We start from the raw sequence: 25591 nt of genomic DNA on the forward strand, positions 1-25591 counted from the left end.
TATATATATATATATATTTGGGGGGGGGGGCTGTTTCAAAACTATGAATTTTAAGGGCAGCACCACACTATCTTCTGTTTTACTCCTTTGAGCCATTAAATAAAAAAAACAAGTTTTTTTAACTGAAAGTAAGGAACGACGTTAAAACTTAAAACGAACAGAAATTATTCCGTATATGAAGGGGGTTGTCCCCTCCTCAACGCCTCGCTCTTTACGCTAAAGTTTTTTTATTGTTTAAAAAAAATAGAGTTGTGAGAAAGTCAAACATCAGCGTAAAGAGCGAGGCATTTAGAAGGGGACAGCCCCTTTCCATACATGGAATAATTTCTGTTCGTTTTAAGTTTTAATGTCGTTCCTTACTTTCAGTTAAAAAAACTTGTTTTTTTATTTAATTTTTGAACGTTTTTGAATTAATGCAGGTTTTGATTTTGGCTCATCGTACATGAATAATTAAAAAAAAATTGCATATTATATTTGGTTAAATGGCTTTCTCGAAACTTGTTTAATTTTATTTACGAACGTTTTTATTAGTAATAAATATACGTAACTTAGAATTAACTTACGTAACGAACTTCTATATTCATAAATTTTTAACACGTATATTAGGGGGTTCACTCCCTAGTCAATACCGTGCTCTTTAAACTATAGGTCGAATTTTTTTTCCAGTTCTTTAAAAATGACCTCTTAATCACAATCAGTTGATCAGTTGAAAAACTTGTTTTTTTTTATTTAATTCCTGATCTTTTTCTTTAATAATGCTGGGAAATCCGGTGCCCCCTTCATAGCAATGTCCCTTCCCCCATGAAAACTTCCTTCATGGAAAGATCCTTCCATATAGCCCCCGACCCTCTCCTTCCCCCACCTACCAGAAAAAATCTCCTCTGAAAAAGTCTGTATACTTCCCAATAACCAATACTATATGTTAACATTGAGTAAAGTTCATAACTTTCAGCCCTCCCCTGGGGACTTTGGGGGATCAAGTCATCCTAAAAGACATTTTTATCATATTTTCGACAATGTTGAACAAAATGGCTATCTCAAAATTTTGATCGGGTGACTTTGGGAAAAAAATGAGCGTGGGAGGGGGCCTAGTTGCCCTCCATTTTTTTTGTCACTTAAAAAGGGCACTAGAACTTTTAAGTTCCGTTCCAATGAGCCCTCCCACGATATTCTAGGACCACTGGGTCGATACGATCACCTCTGGGGAAAAAAAAACAAAAAAAACAAATAAACACACATCCGTGATCTTTCTTCTGGCAAAAAATGGAAAATTCCACATTTTTGTAGATAGGAGCTTGAAACCTGTACAGTAGGGTTCTCTGATACGCTTAATATGATGGTGTGAATTTCATTAAGGTTCTATGATTTTTAGGGGGTCTTTCCCTCTTTTTTCGGAATTAAGGCAAATTTTATCAGGCACTTAACTTTTGATGGGTAATACTAAACTTGATGAAACTTATATTTTTGAAATCAGCATAAAAATCTGATTCTATTGATGTATCTGTTGGTACCAAAATCCCATTTTTTAGAGTTTCGGTTACCATTGAGCCGGTTTTTTAGAGTTTCGGTTACCATTGAACTGTTTGATAAAAATTTATTTAGAAGATAAACAAAGAAAAACGAGCAAAAATGGGGTTTTTATAGGCCAAATGAAGATACTGAAAAAACAAAGCGAATATTAAGTTATTCCTCCAATCATTCTCCTGCTGTGAAAAGAGGAGTTGTCACTTCTCTAGTTGATAGAGCATTGAAAGTCTGTTCAACACGTTTCTTGGATTTAGAACTCAACCACCTTAGAGATATTTTATTTGGGAATGGTTATCCAATTAGTTTAATAAATTCTTTAATTACAAAACGCATTAAAAGATTATCAGATAGTTCCACAGAAAACACAAATCAAAGGGAAAATTCAGTTTATCTTGGTCTCCCATACATTAAAGGGATTTCAGATCACATTTCAAAAAATCTAAGGAAAAATAACATTTACACTTATTATAGACCCAGAAAAACTATCAGGTCCCAAATTTATCAAGGTAAAGACCCCATACCGATAGGTGAAAACTCCGGTGTCTACAGAATTCCTTGTTCGTGTGGTCTTTGGTATATCGGAAGAACTAATCAGCGACTAACAGATAGATTAACCCAGCACTCTATTTCAATTAATAATACACTTAAAAAGCGAAAAAACCAGAAAATTTTGACTCGGCCTTTGCAGAGCATATTTTTGAAAAACAAGACCATACCATTTTGTTTAATCAAGCTAGTTTTATTTCGCATGATAAAGGTATTTTCCAGCACTAAAGAGAAGCTGTTGAAATTTATAAATACTAACATTTAGGTCTAGCTTACAACAGAGATTCCGGTGATTTAAGAATAAACGAGTCATATTTCGGTTTTCTCAAAAGAGAAGCCGATACGTTAGTAATCCCTGAAATAAACCTTGAACCACTTTCCCAGTCATCTAATCAAACACGTGAACAACCCCTTAGGTCTCAAAGGGTGTCTGCAAGAAATGCCTTAATTAAAATCCGAACTCAAATGACATAGTTTTCCAACTTATTTAATTGCAGGTTCGTTTTGTTTTTTCGAGTGAATGAATTGATTCCTTTCCTTTGTCAGTTGCTCGCTAGTATCCGTCGATGGCAGTTCATGCTTTTTTGGATTTTGTGCAAATCGCGGATATTGGCGAATAACTCGCTTTTATGGTTGTTAGGTAGTTGGTTTTAATTCTTTTAATTTTTGGCTTTTATTGATACATCGTTTCGTTTCGCGCTGAAGAAGAGAGGCGTTTTTACTCTCGAAATATTCGCTTATTTTTTTAATTATATTAATTTTGACTATAAAAACCCCATTTTTGCTCGTTTTTCTTTCTTTATGTGATGTCAGGCCAATGTGGTTTAAGAAATTATCTTAGAAGATAAACATATAACTAATTTTTTGTATAGAAATAATTCTACATGTAGAACTAATACTATATATAGAAGCCATACTGCTGAATTCACTGCTGAATCAGACAGTGATATTGCTTCTAAAGAATTCGAATATTTTCAAAATCTAGAGTGTGAGCACTTTACAATGGTGTAAAGCTCTTAAATTTTAGTGGATTTTTAAGTTAAAATATATATATTTTGAGTCAGAACCATGTTTTCTGGTGTTGATAGCTGGTATAATACCACCATTTCATAGTTGAACTGCATAAATTTGAAGTACATAAGGAGAAAAATGTAATGAGGCTTAATTGCAAAATTAACATATGTTCCATGTACAAGAAATGACAGGCTAATATACAGTAGCCAGTGAAAAAAAGAGGCAAAAATGACCTTGAACTGTCAGGAGCCTGGTGACATTAACTGTCACCAGGGTCAAAACGATGCTAGTGAAAGTCATAAATGCCATCCTTCCGGGAACAATAAATATCTAAGTTTCGTATTTTGTTCTATGATAGATGAGAAGAAACAATTTTGTTGTTTGAGTATTGTATGGTTTTTAACACAAGTTTCATAATTTGAAACATAGAACAATTGTAGGTGAGGGAAAGAAAAAGCTATAGAAAATTTTCATACCATACAAAACCTTATACAACACTCGCAGCTAAAAAAAAAAAACTCTGCCCATTAGCCTCAATATAAATTCATAAAACCTATTCTACTCTTATTCAATTATTTCCCTTTCAATGATTTCCCAAAAAGGAAAAATTCATAACAAACTAAATGAAAAAAGAATAGCATAATTTATAGAATCACATAGAAGTCCCTCACCGCCTATATTACCGCCTCCAAAAAATACAATTTAACAAAATCATCTGATGTTCAAATGGAAAAAAAAATATAAATTTCATAGTTGCCCCATCACCTCCCTCTTAAATCAAAATATCAAGTTCATTCATTGTAAGCGATATTAATAAGGCCTGAACTTAATAATATTTTTTGTGTAGCTTACCAAGCTCAATAAATAAAAAGAACATCATGATTTTGCCAAAGACCAGCTGTGTCTTGCATTCTAGCCAGTAACTTTTTTTTAGTCTCCCCTGGAGTTGATGTCTCTGGATTGGTTTTGGATGTTTTCTTGAAGATTATTTCCGTCTTTTCAGTTTTATGGCCATTTCAGTTTTTTTTAATTGTTTGGTTTGAAATCATGCGCTACTCCCCTGCCTAGCTTGTGATTTTGAGGTGGGAGATTGGATTTTTTTTTAAAGTGTATTTTTTTTATTGTTGTTTCTCCCCTGTTTCTTCCTGGCCATGGGGGCTGGGATGTTACAGGGGAGATTATGTTGAAGTGTTTTTGTTCTAAAATTATGGTTGAATAGACTCTGAAAATAAAGTGAAATGTCAGTGAACAACAGGGTTTTATTGAAACATGTTTCTTATGTAGCTATCGACAGATGCCAGTTCCAGAATTTGAGTTTGGGCCTAATCGAAAGCTGTATAAAGAGTAGTTTAGAGAAGTAAGTTCAGTTTTGAGATGTAAAACGGTCGCAAAGATACTGCAGCCACAAGTCATCTCACACTCATCGCAAGTTGCCTATTATGCAGTCTTAAGCAGTCGCAGTTGCAAGTAGCAAAAGTCGCAAGTAGCTGCAGTAGCAGTCAAGTTCATTCGCATTCTTAGTCGCAAGTAGCCTAGTCGCAGTCGTAGTTTGTCGAGATCACTAATAATCATAGACGCAAGTATTCGTAGGCTTAAATACTCACATTTGCAAGTAGTCATAGTCGGAATTAATTACGATCGCAATTTATGAGAGTTATCAATAGTCTCAGGCGCAAGCAGTTGGAGTCACAAGTAGTCTTAGTCACAGTCAAAAGAAATCGCATTTGCTAGTAGGCCAATTTGCAGTCACAAGTAGTTACAGTCACAAATAGTCAAAGCTACAAGTAGCCGAATAAGCATATGAAAATAGTAACAGCCGCAGTCATAAGTAAGTGCACCACCGTTATAAGTTGCAGCCACAGTAATAGGGTCCTGAAACTCTAAAGTTATTACCTTTAGCCGGTCCTAGAGATACCATTTTGATAACCCAGATGCACATAGTGGACATAGTACCAGTCTCAAGCAGAGGTAGTCGAAATCGCAATTGGTCACACTTGCAAGTAGTCGCAGTCACAGTTGCAGCCACAGTAGTAGTAGCAATATTAGTCCTGAAAGTGTAAACTTCATACCCTTAGCCACTCGTAAGATACTGCAGATATATCTTTTTGATAGCCTTGATGCACATAGTGTCTTTTGACTTAGTGTAACACCCCCCTCAGTATTCCATAAAGTTTTACCTTAATACCCTTAGCCTTTTCTGGCACACTAAAGATCAAATATTCCATACTTTGTCACTTTTGGATACAATGGTTGCCCTCCGGTCACTTTTGACTCTTACAAAGGGCACTATAACTCTCGATTTCCAATCGAATTAGCCCCCTCCGAAGTTTATACGACCACCTCTTGCATATGAATTGCCTCTAGTAAAAACAGATAATGTTAACAAATTGAAGGCTTATTGCCCTTTGCTATGGGCAGCGCTAGTGCTTTGGCTCTGAAAAAAACGGCTGCATCAATTCTTACACTTATCTTTAGTGTTTTCCACATAGCAAAGCCATAAAGTCCCAACGGATTGCCTGTGGTGGAAAAAAAATATTGGTGCTAATTCAACCACAGTGGAAAAAATAAACGGGTTGGAAAACATCGTCATATGAGAAAAATGGCCTCACAGTCTGTAAAAATCGTTGCTTGGCCTAAAAAATTATCACTTGCAACCACTTTTTCAATTTGGAAAAAAGTTCAGCTGGCAGTATTTCTGCTCTGGTTTTAAATTCCTGTAGAACATTCTTTTACTGTTCATCATCACATTTATGTTGAATGACACTCTGCTTTAACATTTTCCATCACTATGATTAAACAGTACACCATTTTTCGATATATGTTTTTTTTTTTCGACTGAGGTACAATTTTGCCACTGTGTCTAAACTTACCACGAGACATAGGGCATTTTTACTTTCTTATTACAATTAATATTCACTCTAAAGACCAGGTCAAGGCTACACCTTAGAATTGAACATGAGCCAAAAATTATCGTGAAAAAAATAATAAGGCTTGGAAAAAAGATGTCAAGATATTAAATAATAGCGGTAATATTTAATGTATAGGCTTAACGATCCTCTTGGGGGTAATTTTTAATGCTTATATGTTCCCCTCTCTCGGATAGAATCACAAGGAGTAACAGCCATGCGCCTGGCCATAGAAAACAAGTGTTGCTTTCTAGGCCTTTTTTTCAGAAATGGTATCCTATTCTTGAACGGTATGGCGCAAAATTGCCACTCGAATGCCCTTTACATCCACAAAGAGAAATATTCTGGAAGCAAGAAGCTGGAAAAGGCAGACATAGAAGCAATCAATGGACTTGTCTTTTTTGTGGAAAGTCTTTTCAATCTGAGAAGTTTATAGATACGCATATGGAGAGGAAACATGAAGACTGCTTGTATCTGGTATTTGCTTTTTTTTTTGCTTCTACTATAATCCTTTAAAGGCGCCTATAAATGAGGGGGGGGGTGTAAACTTCTGAAAAATTTAGTCCTTTAAAATGTTCCATACAATGTTCTATTTGTTTCGAATAAATTACCCATTTTATTTGGAGTCGCCCTACCCTGAAATATTGCCCCACTCAACTGAAATTAACAGCTCTGTACGTGTATAATCCCTTACTTCACAAGTTTTCATTACTGTAGTTTTCGTCAGTATATGCCTCCCCTAGCAAATGATTGTAACTGTTATTTTTTAGAAGGATATATCATCTATATCGAATTATTTGTCTTTGGTATTGGTTTCTCCTTAGATTCTTCGAACGTTGTGGCTTTAAAACTGTATTTTTCCTAAGTACTTGACTTGACTTAGGTCTCCTGCCGGGCGCTGCTTGGCGTAGAGAGTGACGACTGCTTCCTCCATGCGCTTCGGTCCAGTGCGAGCGTTTGCGCATAGCTCGGTCTAACGTTTGCCATCACCAGGAACTCGGACAGGCTGTCAGCCATAGTTTCTTTGGCCGGCCACGAGGTCGCTTCCAACCGGCTTTTATGGGGTCAAAGTCAAAGATTTTCTTTGCTGGTAACTGTAGGGGTGTCTGAACTAGGAAGTAACCAGGTAGACAATATAAAATTATTAATTGGCTTAGAGCTTAGTAGTATCTATATAGGGAATATCAAACTTACATAAAAACTTACATTGAATTTCATAAAAAAAGTAGTCTAACCTGTGCATTGACTTACCAAGGACAGTGATATTATAAGCACTTTCAAACTTACATGAAAATATACATTGGATTTCACAAAAAAAGTAGTCTAACCGGTACATTAAGTTACCAAGGACAGTCAGCTATTACTATGAACGATACATGAGTTACCAGACGGGTTTCTAAGGCAGCACCCACGTTTTGGAACTAGGAGCGAGATTGTGTGATGTAATCAGACTGGTTTCGTTTCACAGGTTCATTAATAGAACAACTAATGTTTTTGAAAAGGGTAATTACTTCTAAGTTCAATAACCAAATTAAACTTCCGATGGTTAAGAAAGCGTGAAGGGCAATTAAAGAATGAGGTCTGGGATGCTATAGTTAGAGTGGTTTTAAGTTGAAAATTGTGACGTAAAAATAACTCTATTTGCGAATTTTTTGCGAAAAGGTATTTGCGTAAAGGTATGCGTTGGTTAAGAATGCCTCACGGGTAATTAAAGAATGAGGAATGGGATGCTTGCATCAACAATACAAAGAATATGCTCATATACTTAATAGATTTGACGCCTACAAGAGACATTGGTAAAAGGTAGTCAATAGCTTAATTGGTGTTAAATCATTTTGCATTAAAATAGAGTCTAACGAGGGTTTGTTAACTCAGGCAATTTGTTTATAACATTGCGAGTTGACCTAGCTCTACCTCTCCGGATTTTTTATTCCTGGATACGGCCTTGCTATCTAATTTAGTTTTTAAGTATTGTAATGTTTTTAAATGGTGGCTATTTAAAAACACAAATTGGGGGGGGGGGACAGACCCACCTCATGGATACGGCCTTGCTATCTAATTTAGTTTTTAAATATTGTAATGGTTTTAAATGTTGGCTATTTAAAAACAAAAATTTCGGGGGGTTGGGGTCAGACCCCCCTCCTGGATACGGCCTTGCTATCTAATTTAGTTTTTTAATCTTTCACGAACAAAGAAACTCGCTTAGAAAACAATAGGGAAAATTTTCTCAAGACAGTGGTATTCAATTCATTGAATATTTTGGCCCTATGTCCAAGGATCGTCCTTTCACAAAAAAGTAGTCTAACCAGTGCATTGATTTACCAAGGACATTCACACATTAAGTGGACAAGCATGTTTTGAAACTAGTCAAGGCTTTATAAGATAATTAGAGTGGTTTTTGTTATTTATATTAAATGCACAAGAAAGTGGCGTTTGACGTAGACATTGATAATTTCGGAGACCACACTGCCTTTCCATGACGATAAATAAAAGTTCAAATAGGGATAAAATCCTTTTAATAGACAGTGATAGAAATTCACAAAAATACCAGATATTTCATTCGCATAGGCAGTAATTGTCATCAGTTGTAAAATTAAACTAAAAAAATTTAAAACAATAATTTATATACTAAATAAAATAACACTACGTATTGTTTGAATCCCTAATTCTTTTCAAAGCAAAGGCGGAAGCTATTCTCTTTGACCTTCTTGGATTCGGTTCATTAGCGTTCAATGATACAACATTTGGACAAAGGTCAACTACATTGGGTGAATTGAACTTTACTCTCTCAGATTTTAATAAATTATCATAGATAGAGTCCAGCCCATATTCACCTGTATCACGATTCAAAGCAATATTCTTGAATAAGATTTTCTTTATTTCAAGAATTTCACGAAAATTTTGCTTTAAACCCCGATCCCTAGAAATCAAAGAGACATTCTCGAACAAAATAAAATGTTCAGACCATTTTATTTTGTTTGAGAATGTCTCTTTGATTTCTAGGGATCGGGGTTTAAAGCAAAATTTTCGTGAAATTCTTGAAATAAAGAAAATCTTATTCAAGAATATTGCTTTGAATCGTGATACAGGTGAATATGGGCTGGACTCTATCTATGATAATTTATTAAAATCTGAGAGAGTAAAGTTCAATTCACCCAATGTAGTTGACCTTTGTCCAAATGTTGTATCATTGAACGCTAATGAACCGAATCCAAGAAGGTCAAAGAGAATAGCTTCCGCCTTTGCTTTGAAAAGAATTAGGATTTAAACGATATGTAATTTTATTTGATTTTGTATATAAACTTTTGTTTTAAATTGTTTTAGTTTAGTTTTACTACTGATGACGGTCACTGCATATGTGACCGAAATATCTGGTATTTTTGGGTAATTTCTATCACTGTCTATTAAAAGGATTTTATCCCTATTTGAACTTTTATTTATCGACGTAGACATTTTAAAAAGCGATCTTCAGCTATAAAGTGGGCAAGCATGTTTCTCTACACCTTTTCAAAGAGAGTGAGTATATTCACACATGGCCTTCCAATTTTATTCTATGGGACCTCTATACGTGGTTAATTGCCTTAACTCGAGAGTAGTTTGTTATTAAAAAGAATTGGATGTTACAATCAGAATTGTTTGATGGACATTTGCAACAAGCGGTAAGGGATTCGCCAAATGGACTATACGAACGATCATATTTGAATAATGGGGAAAAAGAGCTAGATAACATTTGCGAATTGAAGATGGAGAAAAAAAAGAAAGAAAAAAAAGGGTTAAAGTGATTAGCAGTTAAGGTAACCCTGAAGAGCATGTTAATTCATACCTTATTTATTATAAATTTGGAACAATATCAATCTTTGGAAACAGTTAACGCTGATAAAATGGTCTTATGAGTTGACCTAGCTTCAGCAGAAGCTTAGGATAGTAGCGGTGAAAATTGAGAGATAAGGAGCAATTGCCCCTTATTGTTGAAAAAATACCTTTTTTTGTGGTATTTTACTTTTAAAAAGTTCAGTATTCGAAGCTATCTTCAGCAGGAGCTTAGGACAAAAGCGGCGACAATTGAGAGATAGAGATTACTTGCCATCCTAGTTTTTTTTTGAAAAAGACCTTTTTGTGGCATTTTACTTTTAAAAAGTTCAATATTCCAAGCTAGCTTCAGCAGGAGCTTAGGACAAAAGCGGTTACAATTGAGAGATAGAGATTATTTGCACCCTAGTTTTTGAAAAACACCTCTTTGTGGTATTTTACTTTTAAAAAGTACCATATTTGAAGCTAGCTTCAGCAGGAGCTTAGGATAGTAGCGGTGACAATTGAGATATAAGGAGCAATTGCCCCCCTATTTTTGAAAAAATACCTTTTTGTGGCATTTATACTTTTTAAAAATACAAAGTTCAATATTCGAAGCTATCTTCAGCAGGAGCTTAGGACAAAAGCGGCGACAATTGAGAGATAGAGATTACTTGCCATCCTAGTTTTTTTTTGAAAAAGACCTTTTTGTGATATTTTACTTTTAAAAAGTTCAATATTCCAAGCTAGCTTCAGCAGGAGCTTAGGATGGCAGCGGTAACAATTGAGAGATTGAGATTAATTGCCCCCTAGTTTTTGAAAAACACATTTTTTGTGATATTTTACTTTTAAAAAGTTCAATATTCGAAGCTAGCTTCAGCAGGAGCTTAGGACGGCAGCGGTGAAAATTGAGAGATAGAGATTAATTGCCCCCTAGTTTTTGAAAAATATCTTTTTGTGATATTTTACTTTTAAAAAGTTCAATATTCGAAGCTATCTTCAGCAGGAGCTTAGGACGGCAGCGGTGACAATTGAGAGATAGAGATTAATTGCCCCCTAGTTTTTGAAAAATACCTTTTTGTGATATTTTACTTTTAAAAAGTTCAATATTCGAAGCTAGCTTCAGCAGGAGCTTAGAATAGTAGCGGTGAAAATTGAGATATAAGGAGCAATTGCCCCCTAGTTTTTGAAAAATACCTTTTTGTGATATTTGATGATAGAGTGGATGTCTTAGACTAGTTATAATGCTGTACTCTGGCATGAATTGCTAGCAAAAACCCGGATGAATTACTTGAAAATAAAGTTTTGACAAGAAATGTCTGAAAAGTGTTTCTGGGGAGATAGGGCGATAACAGAAGCGTGTCTTAGAGTAGTTATAGTTCTGTACTGTCGCACGAATTGCTTGTAAAAAACCTAAATGAATGACTAGAAAATAAAGTTTTCACAAGAAATGTCTGAAAAGTGTTTTTTGGGGAGATGGGGCGAGGACAGCAGCGTGTCTTAGAGTAGTTATAGTTCTTTACTGTGGCACGAATTCCTTTTGAAAAACCCAAATGAATGACTTGAAATAAAATTTTTAACGAGAAATGTCTAAAATTGTTTTTGGGGGGATGGGCGATGACAGATTGGATGTCTCAGACTAGTGATAGTGCTGTACTGTGGCACGAATTGCTTGTGAAAAACCCAAATGAATGACCTGAAATAAAATTTTTAACAAGAAATGTCTGAAAAGTATTTTTTGGGAGATGGGGGCGATGACAGAGTGGATTTCTTAGACTAGTTATAGTGCTGTACTCTGGCATGAATTGCCTTTCGAAAACCCGGGCGAATTAGTTGAAAATAAAGTTTTAACAAGAAATGTCTGAAAAGTGTTTTTGGGGAGATGGGGTGATGACAGAAGAGTGTCTGAGACTAGTTATAGTTTAGTATTGTGGCACGAATTGCTTTCGAAAACCCAAATGAATGACTTGAAATTGAATTTTTAACGAGAAATGTCTGAAAATTGTTTTGGGGAGATGGGGCGATGACAGAAGTGTGTCTTAGAGTAGTTATAGTTCTGTACTGTGGCACGAATTGATTGTGAAAAACCTAAATGAATGACTTGAAATAAAATTTATAACAAGAAATGTCTGAAAATTGTTTTTTTTTGGGTGGGGGTTGGGCGAAGAGAGAGTGGATGTCTTAGACTAGTGATAGTGCTGTACTGTGACATGAATTTCTTGCGAAAACCCAAATGAATGACCTGAAATAAAAATTTTAACGAGAAAGGTCTGAAAATTGTTTTTGGGGAGATGGGGCGATGACAGAAGCGTGTCTTAGAGTAGTTATAGTTCTGTACTGTGGCATGAATTCCTTGTGAAAAACCAAAATGAATGACTTGAAATAAAATTTTTAAAGAGAAATGTCTGAAAAGTGTTTTTGGGGAGATGGGGCGATGACAGCAGCGTGTCTTAGAGTAGTTATAGTTCTCTACTGTGGCACGAATTTCTTTTGAAAAACACAAATGAATGACTTGAAATAAAATTTATAACGAGAAATGTCTGAAAATTGTTTTTGGGGGGATGGGGCGATGCCAGATTGGATTTGTCAGACTCGTAATATTGCTGTACTGTAGCACGAATTGCTTGAGAAAAACCCACATGAATGACTTGAAATAAAAATTTTAGCAAGAAATGTCTGAAAAGTATTTTTTGGGAGATGGGGCGATGACAGAGTGGATGTCTTAGACTAGTTATAGTGCTGTACTCAACCATGAATTGCTTTTCGGAAAACCCGGGTGAATTAGTTGAAAATAAAGTATTTCCTTAAAATCTGAGCTAATAAGGGTTTTTGACCGTAAACTCTAGTTTCTTGTAAGAAAATTATGGAAAAATACAATTCTCTAGTTCAAACGTGAAACTTAAGTCCAGTTTTGCATACTCATAATGATGAGGACTGATGGTTCTAATTCAATATTTTTTTCATAAAAACAAACTATTTTTTTAAAACTTCGTAATTATTCAACTTTATTTATTTTTAATTTTTTTTGTACGTATCTTAAAATGACGAAATATGTTTACGGCTCTACCTACTGTACTCTATGATTGGTCAGAGACGCGATAAGGCTTACCCACTGGTATTCTATGTCCGGTTATTGACACTACCTAGTCTATTGCATGTATTAAATCAGTATTTCTTATGCAGTGGAACGATAAACACATAAGTCATATCTTTAAAAAAAAGTGAAGATGGAGCATTTTAATAAAGTGTGTTCACATAACAAGGTTATTGTAGCATTGAATGCCGACAAGGAGAAGTATTTAAACTATGAAACAAGTACAAGTGGTAGCACTATTGGAAATGTATGCATGCATTGTCATGACAGTAAGGAATTAGATTTCTTTGGAATACCGAAAAAATTCAACTCTTATCTTGGTGGTTATGCGAGATAAAACTAGGGTGCAAATAATCTCTATCCCTCAATTGTCACCACTTTTGTCCTAAGCTCCTGCTGAAGATAGCTTCGAATATTGAACTTTTTAAAAGTAAAATACCACAAAAAAGGTATTTTTTCAACAATAGGGGGCAATGGCTCCTTATCTCTCAATTGTCGCCGCTACTGTCCTAAGCTTCTGCTGAAGCTAGGTCAACTCATAAGACCATTTTATCATCGTTAACCGTTTCCAAAGATTGATATTGTTCCAAATTTATAATAAATAAGGTATGAATTTACATGCTCTTCAGGGTTACCTTAACTGCTAATCATTTTAGCCCTTTTTTTCTTTTTTTTTCTCCATCTTCAATTCGCAATTGTTATCTAGCTCTTTTTCCTCATTATTTAAATATGATCGCTCGTATTTGGCGAATCCCTTACCGCTTGTTGCAAATGTCAATCAAACAATTCTGATTGTAACATCCAATTCTTTTTAATAACAAACTACTCTCGAGTTAAGGCAATTAACCACGTGTAGAGGTCCCATAGAATAACATTGGAAGGCCATGTGTGAAGATACTCACTCTTTTTGAAAAGGTGTAGAGAAACATGCTTGCCCACTTTATAGCTAAAGATCGCTTTTTAAAATGTCTACGTCAAACGACACATTCTTGTGCAATTCATATCAATAACAAAAACCACTCTAATTATCTTTTAAAGACTTGACTAGTTTCAAAACATGCTTGTCCACTTAAGGTGTGAGTGTCCTTGGTAAGTCAATGCACTGGTTAGACTACTTTTTTGTGAAAGGACGATCCTTGGACATAGGGCCAAAATATTCACTGAATTGAATACCACTGTCTTGAGAAAATTTTCCCTATTGTTTTCTAAGCGAGTTTCTTTGTTTGTGAAAGATTAAAAACTAAATTAGATAGCAAGGCCGTATCCAGGAGGGGGGTCTGACCCCAACCCCCCGAAATTTTTGTTTTTAAATACCCAACATTTAAAAACATGACAATACTTATAAACTAAATTAGATAGCAAGGCCGTATCCATGAGGTGGGTCTGACCCCCCCCGAAATTTTTGTTTTTAAATAGCCAACATTTAAAAAAATTACAATACTTAAAAACTAAATAAGATAGCAAGCCCGTATCCAGGGATATAAAAACCGGAGAGGTAGAGCTAGGTCGACTCGCAATGTCATTCTATCATCATTAACCTTTTTCATAGGTTTATGTTGCCCCAAATTTATAACAAATTGCCTGAGTTAACAAGCCCTCGTTAGACTCTAGGTTAAGAGGCATTCTTAACCAACGCATACCTTTACGCAAATACCTTTTCGCAAAAAATTCGCAAATAGAGTTATTTTTACGTCACAATTTTCAACTTAAAACCATTCTAACTATAGCATCCCATTCCTCATACTTTAATTACCCGTTACGCTTTCTTAACCATCGGAAGTTTAATTTGGTTATTGAACTTAGAAGTAATTACCCTTTTCAAAAACATTAGTTGTTCTATTAATGAACCCGTGAAACGAAACCAGTCTGATTGCATCACACAATCTCGCTCCTAGTTCCAAAACGTGGGTACTGCCTTAGAAACCCGTCTGGTAACTCATGTATCGTTCATAGTAATAGCTGACTGTCCTTGGTAACTTAATGTACCGGTTAGACTACTTTTTTTGTGAAATCCAATGTATATTTTCATGTAAGTTTGAAAGTGCTTATAATATCACTGTCCTTGGTAAGTCAATGCACAGGTTAGACTACTTTTTTTATGAAATTCAATGTAAGTTTTCATGTAAGTTTGATATTCCTTATATAGATACTACTGAGCTTATCTTAGACCTTAAGTGTTCTTGTGCATCCAGATGTGGTTATGGCATTTGAGAAAAGCCAGTCTTTCCTCAAGTATGCTGCAGCCCTCACGTCTTCCCATTCGGGTTGTAGGGATGCTTGTTGGTTTCGCAGGTCGTTGGTACAGCAGCTGCTTGTCAGGGAATTCTTTGGCCTGGCTATTTGTAGGGAGGATGGAATTGAAGAGTCAATTTTCAGACATTCGAATGGCTTGTCCTAGGTATCTGCATTTGTAGTTTTGTATGAAGTCCTTTGACTTCATAATAGACACCTCGTATCATATTCCAGAATTTGATTTAGAAGCGAAAATTTCTGAAAATGAAATTGTAAAATGTAGTCCTAACGTAAACGTTGTATATGCTATAATTGATGTGTTTTTATAGTTTCGACTAGAAAATATAGTTTAGTTATAAATATTATTTGTATATAATAAATCTTAAGGTTACAATAGTACGCATTGAACTAACAAACATTTGGCTTTTATCTGATATTATTTGAAAAAAACTACTTTTTCTAAAGAGTTAAAGAGGCTGAGTTACAAGGTCGAACCTTAAAACGTACAGGGATTAGGAGGCACAGTTGGGGGGCTGCCGCCCCCAAACCCCCGCTTTCGCAGCCTTTAAATAAAAAAATTCTTTAAACTGAAAGTAAGGAGCGACATTAAATCTTAAAACGAACAGAAATTATTCCGTACATGAAAGGGGCTGTGCCCTCCTCAACGCCTCGCTCTTTACGCTAAAGTTTGACTTTCTCACAACTCTTTTTTTAAACAATAAAAACTTTAGCGTAAAGAGCGAGGCGTTGAGGAGGGCACAGCCCCTTTCATATACGGAATAATTTCTGTTCGTTATAAGATTTAATGTCGCTCCTTACTTTCAGTTTAAAGAATTTTTTTATTTAAAGGCTGCGAAAGCGGGGGTTTGGGGGCGGCAGCCCTCCAACTGTGCCTCCTAATCCCTGTACGTTTTAAGGTTCGACCTTGTAACTCAGCCTCTTTAACTCTTTAGAAAACGTAGTTTTTTCAAACAATTTCTGCACGTTTTTGTACATTTTATTACTTATTATTGCTTGACTAACTGTTAGATGATTGTGTATTATTCTTTTATTTCTCGACAGGTTGTTTTAAAGATTGATATTTTAACTCAGCCTATTTAACTCTATAGAAAACGTAATTTTTTTCAAATAATTTAAAAAAGAAACTGAGTTTCTTTTTTAAACTTCAAATTAAGCATATAAAAAATCTGCTCTAACTGTGAATCGAACCCGAATTTTCCGCCTGACAGTCAGGAGTCTCAACCGCGGCACTAAAGAGACATAATTGTAATTGTTTTTTAGTAAGGGGAATCTTTTTTTGACGCAAGCAAAACTTGATATTCGGTTTTTGGAAAACAGGGAAGGAGTGATCAGATTGAGCTGAAATTTCGAGGATGAGCTCCCAGGCCCCAGGAAAGCTTATCCTCTAAATTTCAGCCCGATCAGACAACTTTAAAGGGGGGTTGTGGGGGGGAAAAATTAACATGGGCTATTATAGGAAAACGAGGTTTTTCGTAAATGTAAATTCGGGGGATAATTTTTTCAGTCTGAAAATATCAAAAGGCCCTAACAGGTCGAATTCTGCTTCGAATGAGTCCTCATTCACCCGGATCCGTTGCCAACTGTGGCCTGTAGGCGTGGCTAAGAAAAAAAAAGAAATGATGAATTTTAAGTGGCTATATTTGGTTTTTTGAAAACAGGGAAGGAGTGATCGGATTGAGCTGAAATTTCGAGAATAAGCTCCCGGGCCCTAGGAAAGATTAACCTATAAATTTATGCCCAATCGGACAACGTTACCGGGGGGCTGTGGTGGGAGGGTCCAAACTTCCGGCCCAGTTTACCCCATGAAGATAAAGTCGGAGGAGAATGAAATTTTGCAAGTTTCTTAGTTTGAGCTTGGGCTACAAAATGCAATTATCGCCGTCTCTCTGCGACCTCTAGGACCTGAAATCGCTTAACATTGTGGTGGGTCGCCTATTTATAGAGGCACAAGTGTGCCTCCTTGACTTCTTAGCTACTATGGCAAAAGTTATAATATTAATTGTTTGTTTAATACGTCGTACCTTCTTACCATTTCCACGTTTGTTGATAATGTTATTTAAAAAATGTGGTAAATGCCAGTTAAGTATGATGTATTTATTAGTTGAAAATAAAAGTCATCTCATCTCAATTTGTTTTTGTTGGACTGAGCTGCAATATAGTTTTTGTTAAAACGAAATAAAAACTTGGCCTTTTATTACAAAAGATGTCGCAAAAAGAATTGTTGGTATTATACAATAGTTGTTAATGGCAACAGCTGCGTGATTCTTTTTTTATTAGTAACTGCAAAGATACAAGAAAAACCAACAATTGTTTATAGCAAATTAGCAAAACATGTGCATCACGATAGTCACATGACAACACCGAATATATTCAAAAAGGAATTTTATGGATTGATGCTTTCATTTTGCGCTACATTCAACATGAATAAGTTTATATAGATAAATGTCACACTGCTGCGGTTAAGGTAGGAAATGAGGTTAGCAGCTGGTTTTATATTAAATCAGGAGTTAAGCAGAGTTGTGTTCTATCCCCCTTTATATGGATTATTTTGAAGGACTTTGTCTTAAGGAGCACCGAAAAGGCAATGGGAGACCACGGAATCAAATGGGGAGGAAAAACTCCTGGGTTTAGATTTTGCTGATGATTTAAGCATCCTAGATGAAAGTGTGAGCAAAATGAATGAACTTTTAGAGGTTTTGCGAGCTCAGGGTGCTAGAATAGGTTTAAAAATTAATGTTAAGAAGACTAAATCACCAAGGCTAGGAATAAGTGAAAATGAAAAGGTGACATTGGGTAACGAAAAGATTGATCAGGTGGGCAGCTTCACTTATCTTGGTAGCTTTAATAGTAAAGAGGATGGGAGCAGTGAAGATGTTAAAAGTAGAATAGCCAAAGCTCAGGGTGTCTTTTCACAGTTAAAAAAAAGTTTGGAAGAATAGGAAGATTAGTCTGCAAACCAAGATTTGAACATTAGAAGCTACAAATGTGACAATGGTCTACAGTGGTCAAATATGGCTCTGAAGCATGGGGGTTCCTAAAAGTGAATAAAGATTTGCTAGATGTTTTCCAGAGAAATTCCCTGCGGATTGTTCTGGGTACCTGGCTGACTAACCGTATCTCAAACAGTAGGTTGTACGAAAAATGTGGTTCAATCCCGCTTTCTAGGGCTATACTGAAAGAAAGGTTGAGACGTATAGGGCACCTTGTGCTGATGTAGGATGACAGAAGCCGAAGATTGTCCTTTTCGGCCAACCGTCTAGGGCCAAACGAAAAGCAGGTCATCCTCCTCTGGGATGGGAAGACGTCATAAAGAAAGATTTAAAGAAAATGGGAACTTTCTGGGAGGGGGTAGAAAGGGAGGCTTTGAATAGATTGGGATGGAGGAGGAGTGTGCGTAGCTGTGTTGGCCTCAGGCGGTATGGTGCTGGGGTGAGTTGTTAGCAGTAGTATTAGTATATAGATAAATGTACTAACGCATATGCATTGCTGCTACTGCTGCTGACAACCCATCGCAGCACCAAGCCACATTAAGCCAAAACGCTCCATCACTCTAATATAATCAAAGCTTCACTTTGTACTTTACCGCCTCCTGTGAAGCTCCTATTCCCTTTAAATCTTTGCAATTGACCTCTTTCCACCTCATTTGAGGATGACCTGCTTTTTTGTCGCCAAGTGGATGAAAATAAAAAAAAACGGTTTTTCACCCCCTGTCATATTCAAGCCGTAAACATGACCTAATCCTCATCGCATTTTTCTTAACAGTCCTAGAGAGGGGGATAGGTTTTCATACAGCTTATTGTTTTATGTATTACCAATCAAACGAGAACCAAAATCTGTACTTAGACAATTTCTCTGGAGAAAATATAATAAATTAACTTTTATTGGGCCGGACGATATCTGGGCATGAATGTTTGGAAGTGCCCACGTTTGCACGTTTGACCACTGCAACCGTGTTCCGATCATAGCGCGAAGACTTATACTCTAATTTTCCAAACTTTTTTCCACTGCAAAAAAAGCCTTGAGCTTTGTCTATTCTGCATCTTACATCCTTACTGCATCCAATAGTCTTACTACGTTGCTATTTTTTCCAAGACCACACTGCCTTTTCTATGACGATACAAATAAGAGTTCCAAATAGAAGAAAAGAAGATTGTACCTCCTTTATTGAAAATTCAACGCAATATTAAAAAAGTCAATATAGTTATTAACCCTCCAAGTCAATGAACCGGCAACTTGCTGTTACCCGGAAGTTATTATTTTTTTCAGTAAAAATAGAGTTTGATTTTATTTTAATGCTTTTGTTACTGTAATGATAATGATGACTGACTGTCATAGAAATATCTTGAGCTTTTGTATTTATTTGTATCACTGTTTAATAAAAGACCTGTCCCTATTGCAACTTTTGTTTGTTTCGTAAGAGTCTTAGCAGTAATGCTATCTAGGTAGTAAGCCTGTTCACTCAGTAGATCTTCTTGCTATCTAACATCACCTTTTCATCCTCATATGTTCTTACTTAAGGCTACTAAGAGTTTTCAACATTAGTTCTTAAACCCATTTTCACATTCTAAACTTCATTCATTTCAAAGTCAGCATTCATTTCAACATTTCAAATCATCTATATTTTTTTCTAATTCTTAAATTCGTGGTACAATTAGATATACAATTACAATTAAATATATAATTACAAATAAAAATACAATTAAATATCTGATCTGCAGCTGGTCTTTTATCGAGGTTTTATATTACTATTGAATCTTCTTTTGAAAGAGTCAACGGAGAAGCTTTTGGGGATAACTTATCTAAGGAAGATCATTCCAAATGGAAATGCAACGTCGGATGAAGGTTTTCTGTAAGTACTCTATTCTCGTCTTGCCAGCCTCAAAATATTTGGATCGAGCTGTGTGCCTTCGGGTCTGTCTTGTTGGTTTGGCAGTTGGAGGCACAATGCGAGAAATAACCTTAATCTTAGTGAGTTTTACATTCCAATTTGATACTATGTTCATTTAGCCTCTGTTGTGTTCCTTTGGACAAAGTCAATCCAACTGATTCATGTAAAAGGAGATAAGACACAACTCTGCTTAACTCCTGATAATCCGTGTAATCACAGCAATTGTTTTTTCTCGTACATAGCACTGGCCACTTTAGTGGACTTATGTGGTATGCGATAGAGGGTTAGCATCTTCACTCAAGCTTTTCTGTCACTTGGATCTGATTCTTAATTTATGAAACTCAGGCCTAAAATGAGAGAGGCTTACAAAGAGGCTTAATCAAAGTTCTTTTTCGTATAAAACTTGGTCTTATAATGCAGCTCTCACTATGCAATTGCTTCAATTAATTTCTAAAATGTCATTTTAAAGTTAATCAGCTTAATCAGCAGAAATGTGTATTCTCAGAGGAGTTTGTTTTGTATGTATTCCTATTTAACAATTTTGTATATTCCTTTTCTTCCTGAACAGCATTTACCAACATTGTAGATAAAAAAATTTTCTCATTTCTCTACTTTTCACCCTTTCTTCTTCTTCTTTTTTCAATTGAAAAAAGGCTTCGTGTCTCTATCCCATGAGAGACTGTTTAATTTGTGTGCATGCCTTTTCAATAAACACTAGCGTTTTTGATTTTAGTTCTGCTGGTTTTTTATTTTCTTCCTATTGTAATTGTTTGATTATTTGTAATTGTTTGATATTGTTATTGCTATATTTTTCTGACTTTACTATTCACATTTTTTCCTTGTAATGCTTTAATACTTTATACTTTTACTTACTTCACTTTTAATACTTTTGTTATACTTTTCTCGCTATATTTGGATTATTTAAGGCCTCGAAATTTCAATTTATTGTTTTTATTTAATTCAATGAGCTATAATTTTTTTGTTATTTGTGCTATAATTTTTATATAATGTGCTATAATTTCTAATTTTACTTTCTATATTTTTACTTTTAATACTTTTATTTACTTTAATTTTAATATATTTTCTTAATTACTTTCTTACTTTTGCAATACTCTTTATTGTTTTTAGTTCATTCAATGTGATATAAAATCTTTATTATTTGTGCTATAATTTTTATATAATGTGCTATAATTTCTAATCTTACCTTTTATATTTTTTACTTTTAATACTTTTATTTACTTTACTTTTAATATATTTTCTTAATTACTTTCTTGCTTTTGCAATACTTTACTCTCTATATTTTGATTATTTAAGGCCTTGCAATTTCACTTTATTGTTTTTTTTTATTCAAGAGTGAAGACGCTGTGTGTCTTGCCGATTTTTGTGACGTATTCCGGTGTGAAGTACTTGAAGCTTTGCAAAAACGTGATCTAAGGAGCCCAACGCCAGAGTTTACAACAGATATTGACATCTGGAAGGACCAAGACATACTGAACAGTGCTTTACAAAAAACAGCATCGAGGGATTTAATCTTGTATCAAAAGCCGAAAAAAGATGATCAAAAAGGACGTAGGTGCTATTTTTTAGTGTTCTAGACCAGTATCAAAAACTCAGCTTGGCCGCGGTAATTCAGGGGGCGTTATGTCTCGGAATATAAATTTGAAAAATGGGAAAAAATATGTGGGGGTTGTTTTTGGCCTTTGATTGGCTATAAAGGAAAGATGGGTGAATATCAACGAATGACTTTCTAGCCGAAGATATTCTGTCATACGTCTGTGCACTAAGTGTGTCCAAACCGAACAACATGCGTATAAACGAGCTTTAGGTCATTTGTACGAGTTTTCACTAACTCATTTATCTTTTATATAGTTCGTCTTATCAAGTGATAATTTGTATTTATTAGAAGTGTGCTTAGTTTCCTTATCTTTGTTTGTTTGGTTATTAGTGTTTTTTTTCTTTATTAGGCTCTTTTATTCTTTTTTTTTATTACTCCGCTTGTGATTTTGTATCTTTAAAGTGGGCAATAAAACGCATTCATTCATTCATTCATTACCAAAAGTATTGTGCAATCAGGGTTAATTCTGTACGTAATCACCTTGATGATTGAGGAATTTGTCAAAGCTAAGAACAAGGGTGAATCCAGGATTTCTGTTCAGGTTGGGGGGGGGGGGGCTATTTTTTCTAGCGGGATTGGTACAAAAGGAACTTTACATAACACATAAAAAATTATATGCATTTTTGTTACTTTTTACGAGTCGTATTTTTATTGGGGGGGGGGGGGGTTCAAACCTTGTAGCCTTCCTCACTGGAGGCGGCCAATTCTGTGAACAAGCTTTATAATACTCTCCTTAATGAATTATCGCCGCGTTTTGTATTGTGTTATGACAGTTTCCTTGAGCTTCTTGTCAGTTTAGAGTCGTATCTTTCTAAACGACTTCTTCAATTCGAGGGGAAAATAAAAGTACGGTATTTGGTCTTGAATATGGGGTGGGTGCTCGACAGTGCCCTAGTTACACGAATATTACGAGGACGATATGTTCATGGATCAAAACAATCCCAGAAGTCAGCATGCATCTTCTTCGGTTTTGAATGGCTCTCTGTAGATGTTGTAAAGTTTCACAACAATAATTTTCTGTATTCTTGTAATTGTTATTTTTTCTGCAATCTGTTATATTTTTGATTTAAAAAAAAGAATTATTAATTTTTGTCTCTGGCTACATAAACTCCTCGAGCAAAACACCTTTTTGTCTGAAAACCGTTGCAACCAACTTCAAATCGTTGGCAGCGAACGTTTACGCAGAGCGTATTACAAGTGCAGATTGGGATGGAGGAGAAGCACGCTTAGCTGTGTTGACCTCAGGTGGCTTGGAACTGAAGTGAATTGTTTGTAGTATTACTAAGCTTGTTCACAGATTTGAAAAATCTGTCAATCATTATGGTATTTGAAATACCATGGGATAACGAAATATAAAATCCAATTTTAAGAATTTTTATTTGAAAATTTAATCAACAATTTTAAGGATAAAGTTAATGAGTATGTTTTAAAAATTAGGAAAAATGAGAACAGTTCTTAAAGAAAAAGTTTTTGCTTCCAGCAGGCGTCAAATTTAAAAAGAAAACGTGAGCGAAAAACCAACAAAAACAGCCAAAAACATTTTGCGCCAAATAGCTTTAGAAGCTGTAACTTCCTTTTGAAACTGTTCTTTTATTTAAAAATTATCAGATTGTCAGTGTTGGAATTCTTACGGACGAAAAGGTGGCAACACTGATGAAAAGTTGATTCTGCCCCGAAAAATTTCATAAAAAAAGTGTAAAAAAGTGTTTTGTTTTGATGTTAACTTTTCAACTTTACTTTTCACTTTCTTTACTACTTTTACTACTTCACCTTCTTTAATTTACTTTTCAACCTTTCTACTTAAAAAAAAATTAGCCATTGTGTATGGTTTAAAGGGGTCTTTTCTCCGTTGTATGTGAAAAGGTTTCTTCTCATATATTTTGCGGTTTTAATATCTCTCTTTTTATATTCTTCCATGGACTGTTTTTCTGTTTTTTTTGGACAGAGATAGGATTAGTGGAGGTCAGAGTCAACATTTTTGCATTTCTCTTTTCTTTCACTGGCTGCGAAGAGTCTCGTTTTTTTTTTAGTTTTCCTAATTTTTAATATTTTGTGTTTCTATTTCCTCCTCGAAAAAAACCTAATGCGTACTTATGCATTTTCCTTCCCTTACAAAACAAACAAATAAATGTTGGAAGCGAAAAACGGGTCAATGGCCAGTATGAAGGAAAAGAAGATAAATAATCAAACGAATGTTTCGCCCTTTTATGACAAAGTGTCTTTAGCATTAGAAAAAAAATTAAAGCGAAAAAAAAAATAGAAACAACTAGAATCGAAAACTAAAAGAATATAAATAAAAATATATATACATATAATTAAAACAGCCAATGCTATTAATACTCACGTATACAATTACCAGCTACGTTTATGAAACCACAAAAGTAAGTGTATTTTATGTTCAAAATTTAAATTGGACATAATCATTTTGTTGCGAAATAATCCTTCGGTTACCATTTAATGCTGTCAATCTCTTTGTTTTTTTATTTATTTTATTTCCTTGGAGATTTTGCAAGACTTTGTTTTTGAATACATGCTCATTTTTCAAAATAATATCGTAAATAGAATCAGTGTTTCAATTACCAGTATCCCTAGCAATTGCTAAATCTGCAAAAATATATTTTTTAATTTTTAATACTTCCATAGCCTATTGTGTGAAACCTTTATCGTTGGAAATAGCCTCTACTTCCTCGAACTTTACTAAATGATCCGGAAGATAAAAAATACGTTCTTCTAAAGCTGAAGCAGAAAGTTATGGATGCTCTATAAATTTGAGGGCATTATTTATTGAATTCCGGCACTCAATAAATTGTTTTGGCGTTCGACCGATGTAAAATTTACCGCAAGAAATTCAAAAATTACTTCGAGCCGAGATTGTGAAACCTTTAAATAAATTTGATAATTAGTAACTTAAGAATAAAAGCTCCAAAAATGACATAAACACACTTACATAGTTAAAACAAGATAAAGAGTTTATCATCACCAAAGCTGATAAAGGCAAACCATTGTTATAATGGACAATAGGGATTATGAACAAAATACTTTATAAAAAAAAAACTTTTAAAAAACCATGTTTTACAAATGGACTAAAAAATGGAAAATAAATTTACCGGAAATTTTCTGAATTTTTTTAATGTTGTGAACTCTTTTACTCAAACTTGTAAAAAATTTAAATAAATTTAAACGAGGTGTGCATTTTCAGTCAACTATCTATTGATATCCAACTATTTAAAATACGTTTAGTTAGTAAATAACGACATATATCTGAATTTTCATTCATGTCACCCAGTTCCGGTAAAAAAAAGGAATAGTTATATCATTGGTGGATAGGGTATACAGAATTTGTTCCCCAGAGTAGATTGATAGTAAATTATTGTATTTGAGAGACATTTTATTTTTCAACGGGTATCCTATTAAATCTATAAATGAAATAATAAAGAAAAAGACAAGTAAGCATGAGAAAAAAACAATAAAACGAAGAGTCCCAACTTCCAGACCCTGCAATTTCAAATAAGATGATTTTGCTGTCTTTTGTCTGTCTGTCACACACAGACACACACAAGCAGACACACAACAGATACAACGACACACACACAGACAGGCACACACACTAAAACAAGAAAAACTAAAAAACTCATGAAAAATTTGTTCATATGTATTTTAGTAACGTTTTTACGGGTCGGGCAAACATTTCAGGGGGGAGGGATTCTGGAATTTTGACACGAGTAGCAGGCTTCACAAAAAAAATCCGTCCATTCAAGTCCAAAAATGGACATGAAATAGACACATGCCTTGATTTCATAAGGTCAAAAAAGTGCCCTTTTACTGGGGAAACTTTTTTATTTGCAAAATTAACTTAAAGACGCTGTTTTGGGAAAACAAAATCATTTTCTTATTCTCTTTGGTTTTAATCCTAACCAAAAAATTGGCATTATACGGTGAATCCTTAAATATGCCAGTTT

At 34.8% G+C, this 25591-nt stretch overlaps 1 protein-coding gene across 7 annotated transcripts in view; it reads left to right on the forward strand.

Annotated features, from left to right (window-relative positions):
* The window catches only part of LOC148944794 (uncharacterized), a 77076-nt gene that overhangs the window by 13008 nt on the left and 38477 nt on the right, over nucleotides 1-25591 (forward strand). For all 7 annotated transcript variants that reach the window (XR_016142810.1, XM_089099748.1, XM_089099750.1 and 4 more), the window contains 2 exons: nucleotides 6261-6470; nucleotides 21370-21586. Coding sequence is in view for 6 of the 7 variants with exons in the window: in XM_089099748.1 (XP_088955874.1) it covers nucleotides 6261-6470; nucleotides 21370-21586 (427 nt within the window). In the remaining variant the exon portion in view is untranslated. The remainder of the gene's footprint in view (nucleotides 1-6260; nucleotides 6471-21369; nucleotides 21587-25591) is intronic.

This window comes from Artemia sp. Qi Xiang Cuo, chromosome 14, assembly GCF_049724085.1.
Source record: "Artemia sp. Qi Xiang Cuo chromosome 14, ASM4972408v1, whole genome shotgun sequence".
Classification (NCBI taxonomy): domain Eukaryota; kingdom Metazoa; phylum Arthropoda; class Branchiopoda; order Anostraca; family Artemiidae; genus Artemia; species Artemia sp. Qi Xiang Cuo.